The 12585-nt window shown below is 34.4% G+C and overlaps 1 protein-coding gene across 2 annotated transcripts in view; it reads right to left on the bottom strand.

Annotated features, from left to right (window-relative positions):
* Rab11 (RAS oncogene family member Rab11) overlaps nt 1-12102 on the bottom strand; it is a 48186-nt gene extending 36084 nt beyond the window's left edge. Inside the window, exons 1-3 of one of the 2 annotated variants that reach the window (XM_069819469.1) lie at nt 11799-12102; nt 11332-11453; nt 10883-10956 (exon numbers count right to left, since the gene is read on the bottom strand). In XM_069819469.1, the coding sequence (XP_069675570.1) occupies nt 10883-10956; nt 11332-11453; nt 11799-11838 (236 nt within the window). In that variant the 5' untranslated portion in view covers nt 11839-12102. The remainder of the gene's footprint in view (nt 1-10882; nt 10957-11331; nt 11454-11798) is intronic. The other variant, XM_069819468.1, reaches the window with a different exon arrangement.
* Nucleotides 12103-12585: the final 483 nt, after the last annotated feature.

The following is a 12585-nucleotide window of genomic DNA, read 5'->3' as shown; positions in this document are numbered from 1 at the left end:
TTCAGCAGTATCAAATAACATAACCTATAATTATATTATGTTTATAACAACCATTAATTATTAATGGATATGATAGGTCCATTCATAAATGTTCAATTGACTGTATTACTAAACGAAAATTGTCGTTTTATAAAGCTTCATTATGTTTAGCAGTATCAAACACCATAACATGATAACAACTTGGAGAACAGTCAACCTTCTTCTTATTGTCCGCCATTATTTACATTGCAAAAAAAAAGTGTCTCCAACAGAGTGTAATACGGTAAGTCGCCAAAAAGTAGTTGTAAAGTCGCTAGATTTCTCATTATCAACAAAGAAAGATTAAATTTTGTCACTATGGGGTGCTAAAAAGGTCACTAAATCCCTATTTAAGCAATATAAAAGTTGAAAGAAATTGTTGTTGAAAAAGAGCTAAAGTCGCTAGATTGGCAACACTGAACAAACCTGTATAACATGGTCCGCGCATCACGTATTTCACCTGTTTATGCGATGTTGCCAAATCCTTTTCACGTGAACTTAGATTGCATTTGAACCAAGGTAATTTGATCGCAGAAAAGTTTTATACAATAGAAGAAGTGTCTGAACTCGGTTCACTTTTCGATCTTCGATCAAAGTTGATCTTTAGTCAGGGAGTTTTATACAATTGGGGCTTAGAAAAATATTTGGGGCTAAGAGGGATGAAGTTACAGGAGAATGGAGAAAGTTACACAACGCAGAGCTGCACGCATTGTATACTTCACCTGACATAATTAGGAACATAAAATCCAGACGTTTGAGATGGGCAGGACATGTAGCACGTATGGGCGAATCCATAAATGCATATAGAGTGTTAGTTGGGAGGCCGGAGGGAAAAAGACCTTTGGGGAGGCCGAGACGTAGATGGGAAGATAATATTAAAATGGATTTGAGGGAGGTGGGATATGATGGTAGAGACTGGATTAATCTTGCTCAGGATAGGGACCAATGGCGGGCTTATGTGAGGGCGGCAATGAACCTCCGGGTTCCTTAAAAGCCAGTAAGTAAGTATTAGCATGGTCAGCCACTGAAGCACAGATAAAATATAAATACAAAAATCAGTATTTCCAACAAATATTTTCATCATTATACAAGTAGGCCTACAATAATTTAAAATAAAAACAAAATCTGTGGGTATGTACAGATACGGAATTAAAATTTGGAATGAGTCTTGATGGGAGTCCACCCGTACACAGGCAACAATTTCTTTCGCACGACTGTCCACAAGTAGCATATATACAAGGGCTCTTGCACATGCACAGTGTGTTGTGAGCGAAACTTATTCAATAAGGGAGCTTCAAATATTATTTCCGTATCTGTACTACCATCTAACATGATGCATAATACACATCTCTTGTTCCAGTTTCAATGCAACGAAACTGCCCTTTCAAAGTAATTTGTTCCACAGGCCTATATAAAATGACGTGTGAAACTGCCTCAATAATTTATGATCCTTCAAAGACACAGCTGACCATAAATATCCGGACTTTGATATATGACAACCAACACTATTGATTAGTCAATATGTCGATAATAAAAGAATAGCCTATCTTTGAAGATAAAACTTTGCAAAATGCCAAAGAATAAAACTAATGCAACATTGAATAAGGTGGGATGTTAGGCCTACTTCTTTTAATACCGCAAAGTGACAAAAGGAGAAAAAAATTGTAGTTATATTTAAAACAATATTTCAAGATTCTCAAGCATAAAAGTACTATGGCCTTGAGTTCTGTCGCTGAAGGCAGTAATATCCAATTAGATGAAGCTGCGTGGGGAAAAAAAACAAACGAAAGGAAGATTAATGGATAGAAGCATAATTAAATCCTTTTAAACTTTGGCCAATTATAATGACTCATTGCAAGACAGCTTCCATACAATGCGAACTATTGTGACAAACTCTGCATAAGAAATTATTTGCATACAATCAATAAAAGCTCGGCACAAAGGTTTGTGCACACTACCAACTACTGACTAAAAAATCGACTAAATCAGTGATGATGTAAGCCTACAGACACAGTTTAAAAGAGAACGTCTGAGACACATTAAAATTTTGAACATTCAGGGGCATTTCTATTACTACAGATAAAGAGAAACTTGGATGATAATTGGAGAAGATGAAAGCAGATCACAAGTGGTGGAAATGAAATTTTTAAAATCAGTACTGTAGGAGGAAAAGTTGAAGATATACAGACGATGACAGTGGTGGGTCATAGTACCACTCACGACGTTCTGTATTAACACTTGTTTCAAGCATAAATAATGGTATATTTCTGTGGCCGGAAGAAAAAGGTCTTAAGTCAATTTTTTTGTGAAACTGAGATTTTTATATATTCTGAAAGCGGAAACAATTCTCTACAATCTGGTAAAACGGTTAAAGTCAAATAAGACTCCTGACTGGATTTATAGAGCGTTACCAAATGTCCTAAGTACTTTCTGAATCGAGCACACACAGAATAAAGGACTTAAGTATATTTAATACTTTATTCCTTACAAACATCACATGTTTACTTTCCACGCTTCCCTACTGAAAAGGTTCTAACTTGTATTTTAGCTATTTTATCACATACTGATACCCTTTCCTTTTAAACTTTAAGCAGCAGGGTAAACAGTCCTATAATTGTTTAAGACCCATTTTGCATTCCTAATAATTTATATTTCTCATTTATTTTCACATGAAAAAGGTGTTATGTTTAAATAGTCCCTTCTACTCAGTTTGGGTTCTAGTCTTAAAAGGGTTTAAGTGCGGCTATTTTTGGAAATAATCAAGATTATTGCTAAATGAGCAACATTACCTATTTTAGAATAAATATAAACAAATAATATTCAGGAAAAAACCTCTTAATTAAAAAACTCTATAATTGACACCAATTTCAATCTTTCTACTGCTCTCCTGAAAAGTATAAAATTTTTACTCGAGACCTTTTTCCTCCTGGCCAAAGATTTATGAAATGGCATATTATTAAACATATATTACTTTTAATTTTAATCATACAACATAACACAGTATCTAGAATGTTCAAACTAAACCATCGATTAAACGTAATAAATGAATTAAATGTCTTAGCTTCTTGCAATGCAATATACAATAACGTGAATGTAAGACTTTTTGACAAAAATTTCTACATCAAATAAATTATTAAGCAGTTGCTTTTATGAAATTAACTTTTCATTTGTAATAATATACACAGTTTTATTATTACGAAAAGCAGATTTACATTTGCCCTGAATTATTAACAATGGTTTATTAGAGGAGAAAAATTCGCTACGGCGCCAGGGATCGAACCTGGATCCTTGGTTCTACGTACCAAGCACTCTAACCACTAAACTACGCCGAAGTTCAATCCACAGCACCTATCTCTAGTGTTTTTCCCTTTGTGGCCTTACTCCATGTTCGACATATATGCTGAAATATACAGAGTGATTTATATAGAACTGACACATTTCTTTCTTTCTTTCTTTATTTCAAAACGAATGATGCTAGCCACAATTTGTTATACCTCAAATGTAGAGTATCTTTGGGAGATTACAAACCTCTATAGCAAATGTTGAAAATTCTTTATTTATTCGGCTGGAAATTCACTTAATGACCAGTTTCAAACGTCAAATTAAGCAGGAGTTTTGATTCCCATGAGATGCGCATATGTTTATTTTTTGTGTATATTTGTCATATTCTTTTAGAGATCCAGTTGTTTCCAATTTGTTTACCAGTCCCAGTACTGTGTTTCTTTGGGGGGGATTACGAACATCAAATTCTCTCTGGTGTGCCCTTTGAGTAGCTGTAATTGAATTCGTAATCCAGTATTGCTTCACAAGGTAGAGCTTTTGATTTAATGTGTACTGCATTTTCAGTGACTAAAAAAATGTCGAAAACAGCTGTCAACAATAAGGAATAAATAATAAACATCTGCCCATCTCGTGACAGCAAATCAAAACTCCTGCTTAATTTGATGTTAAAAACTGGTCATTAAGAAAATTTCCAGCCGAATAAATAAAGAATTTTCAACATTTGCTATAGAGGTTAGTAATCTCCCAAAGATACTCTACATTTAAGGTATAACAAATTGTGGCTAGCATCATTCGTTTTGAAATAAAGAAAGAAAGAAATGTGTCAGTTCTATATAAATCACTCTGTACTAAGTCAAATGTCATTATACAAGGAGCGCACTCAACTGAGTAACTTAGTGGCCAGGATTCCACAATATATGCACTGTTGGGCGAAGAATCTACGTAAAGAATAATTTTTCTCCTCTAATAACCATTGTTACCATAATAGATAAATTCTGTAGGACCAAAAATTAATCTTTACGTAGCTGAATTATTAACGCGATTTTTGGTATGAAATTTTATGTCAAGTCGCAGAGTCAAATTCAAGTTTATGTTGTGTATGTTTGGCCTTACAGAAGATCTCATGATATGCATATGTGACAAGAATTTCTCACAAACATGCGTGGATCTAAATATTGTCATAAACCTGTCACCAAAAGCATGCATGTGTGGGTATTTATCTTCCTGCAATTTCCTGAATAAATCCATTCTTCTAAGAGACCAATACTTATTCCTGATGTGCATTACTTCCATTTGTAACTCGATATTTCCTACTGCAAACAGATTCCAAAATAAACTACAGCAAACGATTTCTTCTAAATGTATGACATCTTGGAATCTTTTTTTGAATTTCTCCTTGCATTTTCAAGGACATTACTACAGTATTCTTGTCATATGAAATATCTGGCAAAGCCTTCAGAGATGGAAAATCAAACAGTTCACTGCGACTCATCTGTTCCTTCATCTGATGTGACACACGCCACTGTCCTCTGTCCCACAGGTAGTGGGTGCCTGTGTAGTAGTGGTGGGGGGAAAGGTAATATGTCATGCTGTGACATATTTGGATATTTTAGCCAAGTTTTCTCATCCCTGGTATACAGTATACACCGAAATCACCGTAAACTGGCAAATCATGCATTCCATGAGTAACAGACGTGACATCTGGTAGAATATGTCTAACTAAATAGCGTCTTATTTACTTTACTCCTCTATTCCTATTTGGTGTTCACTTTTTAAGCATGAGGAAAATAAAACATGATGGCAGTTATAAATATTTACTTTCATTTTTATCTGTAATGTAATGATGTGATGGATGTAACAGTGGTAAGTATAGGTAATTATTTCTACCAATTTTGGATAGTTATCAAAATATCTATAATTTATACATTAGAGTTCAAGCACTGAAGATTACACTCACCTTAGTTTCATGCTGAATTATTTATAAATGTAAGTTTTAAAAATTTTAAGAATTGTTGACAGATGTGACAGGTAATGTGATGGATGTGACATGTCCGAAGTGTAGGCCTTGTTAAGATCATAATTGAGTTTAACACATAATAATAATAAATTTAGCTTCCCTTATGAAAAGGTTGCCAGATTTGACAAAGCGTATTACATAATTTGGAAATACACCTAAAAGGTAAAATGATATACATTTGAAACAGTTAGGGAATCGAATATACAAAATGTCAGAAACATTTACACCTAAGTAGCGTTTGTGCTCATTTACAGTTAAGAAAGGGGGGGGGGGAATATCATCAGATAGGTTAGAATGATTTGAATGCCATATACCGCGAGAAAAATAATAGTACGGATTTGTTGGCATTGATATCTAAACCAGTCAACAGCCATCGGTTAAGATAACTTCAAATTTCAATTATCACTCCCATACAACTAATTTCTCAATATCTTAACCGATCCTTTGAGGGCACTAATGGCTATTTCCTTCACAGTGCTGTGTGTTAGCCCCAGGTTTTTACATTTGTTGGCAAAGAAGGAGGGTATGGTACCTCGTGCTCCCACCATCAGACCTATTACATCAATGTGGGACAGGCTATATTTATCTTTATAGAACGGGATTGTTGGTTCATAGATCAGTTTCTTTTCACTATCCACCTCATGCGGTTGATCTGCATGTGTCTCAAATCTGATGGTCAGATCAAGAATGTATGCAGAGTTGTTCTTAATGGCAATGATATCAATTCGCCGAACACTTCCTTGTGTGGCTAGTCCCTGCACCTTTTGATGGACTGTAAACCCTACATCCTTCAGTGCCTCGGCCAGCATAGAATGGACATGGTGACGGATATTGCACTATAGGGGCAGAAGCCAAGGATATGGGGAAGAGTTTCAATCTCGCTGAGACAGCTCCTACAGCGGGTACCATCCCGACTTCTACCCGGTACAGCTCGGACCGCAGCGACATAGCCTACCATTTTAAGGGCGTCTATCCATTCCAAGAGGGTTAGATCTTTGTGATTTCTTATCCAGCTGTTTGCTGGGGGGGAGGGGGACTCTTTGTTAAGAATCACTCCTTTACCCTTTTGTTGCAAAGTACACCAATTTTCAAATTCTTTTTCTGTTAAAGCGTCTCTAACTTTTCGAGAGTCCGCAAAATTTTCACGATTATTTAAAAAAGATTTAGCAGGAGTTAACTTAAGGCTATTTAAACATGTTTTACTCTCCTCAATAAGATCCCTAGTGGAAGTAATGTAAGGATCATTAGTTTTGTGTAATACCCTTAAGCTGTTAATATGTTATAGTGTGGATTCCCAGCGTACCCTGAAAAGACCAACACCTTTATATTTGCGATGTGTATATACCATAAAATCGGGTGTGTCAGCTGGTAGGTGCAAAATTTCTTTAAGGGCACTTTTAATAATTTCATCAGTGTTATCTAAAAAAGTATTGGGTATTGTATTCAAGGGCATTATCTGAAATGTGTAGATTAATGATGGGCAAATTGAGGAATTTAATATACAAAACTTTTGATCAGGATGTAAACTGAGATTAATTTAATTTCTTTCTTTGCACAGTCAAATCAGGATGATAATGACACAAACATACATTATGAAACATGCAGTACATATTTTGGACAAAGTTGATTAAGATAAGACTTTTCTTAGTTACGTTTCCCTGTTACACGATTCTTTACAGATTTAACGACTTAAAACATCTTGTTTGCCTGCTGACTGAACCCTGATGTTTCTCAGAAAAAAATCATAAATTATTTATTTTGTTTCTTCAGTGATCCTGGGCTTGCTGTATGTAGTGTCACGTCCATCACAAATAAACATATCACATCCCTCATATTGTTTTTCATAACATAAACAATGTCAATTAAAATACGAAAAGCACCATTAGATAGCCTCTGTCAATGATACAATGAACCTCAAGTATTATTTTACTATCTTCAAAATAATGCTCACAAACAAAACTAATGTATGATTTTTAGTGACGGATATGTCAGCTAAGACAGCCAAATAAGAATCTAATTTAAAGTACCTAAGAAATGCGTATGTGCTTTCAGATTTTTTAGAGATCTTATGAAGACAATGTCCTTCAATAATATGGGCTCCAGTCAGATGATTCCTTAGTAATCATGAAATAATCATGATATCTTGGAGTGCACTTAGATCGCCGTCTATCATGGAAACATCACATCAACAACAAACTTAAATTGGCCTACTCAAGACTCGCTAAATTATATCCGCTCTTCAACAAGAAATCATCTCTAAAGCTACAAAACTGCATGCTACTTTACACATCTCTATTACGACCTCTACTGCTTTATGCCTGTCCTGTCTGGGGAGGAGTTGCAATAAGTGATATTAAACACATCCAGTCATTTCAAAATAAAGTCCTACAAATTTCACTCAATTCTCCTTGGTTTGTCCGTAACAGCCAACTACACAGAGAAACTGGTATTGACACAATCAAACAGTTTATTCATTCACAAGCTAAGAAGTCCTATAACAACCTAGAAAATGTTCCAGGCGCCATCCACTACTCTCTCGGAAGGAAGTCCACATTTCCCACCAGAATCAAGAGCCGACTTCCAATGGACCTCATATTATGATCAAAATTTATCATCACACCAACCTATGTAAATAATTATTTATTAACAATTATTTTTATTCATTGGGGAGCCCAATCTAGGCTGCCCTCAATTCAGTGTCATGTATTGTATTTATATTTTATTTAGAAATGATCTGTATAGCCCTAAATGCGCTGATCGATCAATAAATTATTAAAAAAACAAAAATGAAATAATCATGGGCAACATAGCAATCAAAAATTTACTTGGTGCAAACAAAGAGAAACTGCATTAGGATGGCGAAAAATAGCAAAAATACAAATCAAAAAAAATATTTTTTGTTCTTTATGAAATTTTAATACTTTATTAAGGAACTCAGGTTGTTTAAAGCAGTAATTCTCCAGTTTCAAAATTTTACCCATAGGCTCATTTAGGACTACTCATGGAATGCATGAAATGCAATATAATTTGGAGTTTTCATACTCTCTCTTGCTATCATAATATTAATACTCGATCGCAACGCGATAACACGCTAGAAATTCCACTTCACACATCATCTCTGTATTCCTCATCTTTCACTGAACATTGCTACCTCTCGTCACTGGAACTCTCTGCCGCCTGAAGTCAAGGGCTGCCGAACATTGAAATCTTTCAAATCCAGATTAGAAAATTATCTTATGACGAGTTGCCAAACTAACTTATTATGACAAGTGTTGTACTGCATGTTTCCATGTATTCACATTTTCTTATGTTCTAGTGATATTTAACTTATTTTATATTTTTGTTTTCATATTTTCCAATAATGGTATATCTACAATGTGATAAGTTGAGCTATATATAATCATAATTTTCCTTACTGTATGTATCTAAAAATATTGTATTCATTGTATGCTTTGTACTGCACTATTTTATTACTATTATTATTATTATTATTATTATTATTATTATTATTAATTGTCTTATTATTTTTTATACTTTGTATGTCTCATTTATTTTGACCTGCTGTTCACATTTTATTATGCCTTTTCCTTTCTTTCTGTATGTTATATATTATGTCTGATTTCTACTTACTTGTTGTTTACATTTTATTATTATTATCTTATTCAGTTTTGTGTGTAAAATTGTAGTGTACTTTGTAAATTTGTAGTGTTTATTGTAACACAGTTTTACTCCTGGTTGAGTGTTAGAGGAGGCCGTATGGCCTTAACTCTGCCAGGTTAAATAAAGCATTATTATTATTATTATTATTATTATTATTATTATTATTATTATTGATTGTGGCCTATCTCCTTTATCTAGACCTAGGAAACTATCAAAAACCAGAATTAAACCTACCTGGAATCTAAATCCAGTACCAGTTGCTAGCTCAACGATTAGACCATGAGATAAACATTACAACTACTTAAATTTTGTTTATGGACAGACTGCCTAACAAGACATTAAACCTAAAAGGGAAAATTATATTAAAAAAAAACTAGTGCAAAGTTCTCGTAACAAAGTTACAAAGACTGATGGTACTTCTCATAACAAAGCTACAAAGACTGATGGTACAAGAACAAATGGCACTGATCATAACTATCATACTGTCCTCTTTGATATTAGCATATTATATCACATTAGGCTTCAGTGCACAATACCGGAGATGCCAGCTGTTCACATATGACACTTTTCAACTACTCTTACATCTCATAAGCATTACTGGTAACTCGGATACTTTTATCTAGGTTTGTTAATACATTGTTGGTTTTTGACGGTTCAGAAATAATATAGAAGGGTTATAGTGAAGGTGTCTTGGGGGGGCAGCCCCCCCTCGCTATAAAGCCCCAGGCTGTATCGTAAATGCAATGAATATCGTCTTTGCAGGTAGAGAAAGCATTGATACACAAATATATATATATATATATATATATATATATATATATATATATATATAATATCATTCTAGTACTCATCTTATATCTAAATCGCGTCTTCATTCGTACTTTTGAATTGTCAATGTGATGTTTTGAAGTAATAAAACACTATTAACATTAACCTATATGGATATCGTTCGTAAAATTGTAGTTCACTGCTCACTGTTTCACTCAATGCTGGTTAACTCTGTTGTGTTAAGGGAACGTCTGTTTAAACCTTGTTTTCAATACTCTGAATTAACATCGTTGTTGATGCCATCTAGTGTGGGATTTATATTAATGACATGAAGGTGTATTTATGTTGGAGATTTGAAGGTTGTTCTCGTAATTTGACTTTGTAGCATAGTGGTTAAGCTACTAGTGTGTCGAGTTAAGGATCGAAAGGTAAGTAGGCCTAATTTTAAAATATGATATGTATTGTAGTCGGTTTAATGTAGGTTAAATATAAGTAATGTGTAAAATTAGGCCTAGTGACATTGTGAATGATATAAAATTGGTGATAAAATATGACAGATGGAGGAGAAATAGAAGGAGAGCAGTAGGAGGAGAAGAGAACAGGAATGTAATTTCGTTTTTATTTCCGAGTAAATAAGATGACGTCATGACTCGCGGTATTCGAAACATTCGCCGCTCCGGTATTGTGCACTTGTTCCTCACATTACAATCACTTAAATTTAAATTATGGTTTATTTAACGACGCTCGCAACTGCAGAGTTTATATCTGCGTCGCTGGTGTGACGGAATTTTGTCGCGCACGAGTTCTTTTACATGTCAATAAATCTACTGACATGAGCCTGTCGCATTTCAACACTTAAATGCCATCGACCTGAGTTGGGACCGAACCCGCAACCTCGAGCATAGAAGGCCAGCGCTATAAAAACTACGCTACCGAGGCCGACTACAATCACTTCAATTCAAGACATTTCTTACATCAACATGCACCGCAATTTCCACAAAGAGCAGTTGCTGTCTAAATTACTATGGCTTTGTTAGATACGGGGTATGTTAAAGACACGTTCATTGCCAGTACAGATGAAAAGGCTTCAAAATCTATTACTCTTTCAGATTATATGCAAGAAATAAATGTACTTACGCTGATGTAATAGCTCTGTACCGCTCCTGACCTGCTGTATCCCATATCTGGGCCTTTATGGTTTTCCCATCCACCTATACAGCGAACAAACATGATCATTTTTGCAAATAGTTTCGAGACTTTAGGCTACAATTCAAGAAAATATAGTCTTAATCATTAATACATCACAAGAGGCTGGTAACACAACAAAAAAAAACCATAAACTTAGTGACAGTACCATTAAACTTTAAAAATACAAGTGACATAAGTTAGCTTAGGCCCAATAATGAATTAATGTCAAAACAATAAAACTCGCGAATTTATAAATTAGCACAATAAGAGAAAAATGTTAAAAGATAATTTGTATTTTATCATCTTTTGTGTACATACTTGACTAATGGACTATTTTTAACAAATTATGCCTATGTCTTACAAAAGGAAGTCGCTTAGATTTTGTCTTGACATCTCACCTGTATACTTCTAGTAGCAAATTCAACGCCTATTGTTGACTTCGATTCCAGATTGAACTCATTACGAGTGAAACGTGATAATAGGTTACTTTTACCCACTCCTGAATCTCCAATGAGTACCACTGCAAAACAGTCAAACGAAGTGCAAGTCACACCACTATCATAATACTTCACAAATGACGCGATCTTACAAATAAGATGTGTATTTTACTTAATGATAAAACAATATAATTCTAATCTATATATCTGTAACAAAAGTAACACACAAACACTATTACATAGCTTCCAAACTTCAGCCAACAAGCTGATGTTGGCCAAGGCCTAAACGTCAAACTTCGTTGCAATGGACAAGCCGTTGAATAATGCATTTGCCCAAATTACTGACCGTAATTAATTACACACAAAATTTAACAGAAGGTAAACATATAGAACAAGCACTACCTTAGCCATGAATCACAATATATTACCTTTGAATAAATAGTCATACTCATCGTCTCGAGTACCCATCTTCTACTTGGAATTTAGGCCCTATTCCCTAGACGGGAAGAAAAAAAATCGATAGTTTTGCTTAAAAAACGTAACGCACAATTACCAGGAACGATACAATATAGTTATAAAATATCTACAAACGATTCACTAAACTTTCCAAACAATATAGCGTAGGATGTTTACGATAAATCAAAATAATGTTAATGCTTAAATTACTCTTCGAAGAGATCTATACAATTACAATATGGCTGCTACCCTCCTACGCCCCTTCTTCTGCGCAAACGTATGACGTCATTTTTTCTATGTCATTCGGCCATCTTTGTTCAGAGGAGCCAATGCACATCTCCCAATTTCCCTATGTTAAAACGAAAATCACTAACTTTGCAGTAGTAAATAAAAATAAATCCTTAACACTTTAATGAATATTAAACTCGGTATAAATCAAGCAACAATGTTAACATTACTATTGTTTTTGTTGCAGTTTTTTTACTTCATAGTACTTCTCCATTGCTAACTTAAATCACTATTTCTGATGTCTGCCTCAATGAAGTGTAGTCGTATGGCAGTTTGAATTTACCGCTTTGTTCTTCCTGTGTTTACTTATAAAATACCATTTTAATAATAATCAGAGTTTAAAATAAACACTTCAAATTAACTAGCTACATAAAGTAATTTAGGTAATACTCGAGGTCATTACACTGAGGAAGAAAGACCACCACCCTTGTGTGAGCCTAGATCACCTATACCCAAATTGCTCGGCGTTAT

The sequence above is a fragment of the Periplaneta americana genome, chromosome 2 (assembly GCF_040183065.1).
Source record: "Periplaneta americana isolate PAMFEO1 chromosome 2, P.americana_PAMFEO1_priV1, whole genome shotgun sequence".
NCBI lineage: Eukaryota > Metazoa > Arthropoda > Insecta > Blattodea > Blattidae > Periplaneta > Periplaneta americana.
Note: the sequence above shows the minus strand (reverse complement) of the source record. Positions and strands in the feature narration are given on the sequence as shown.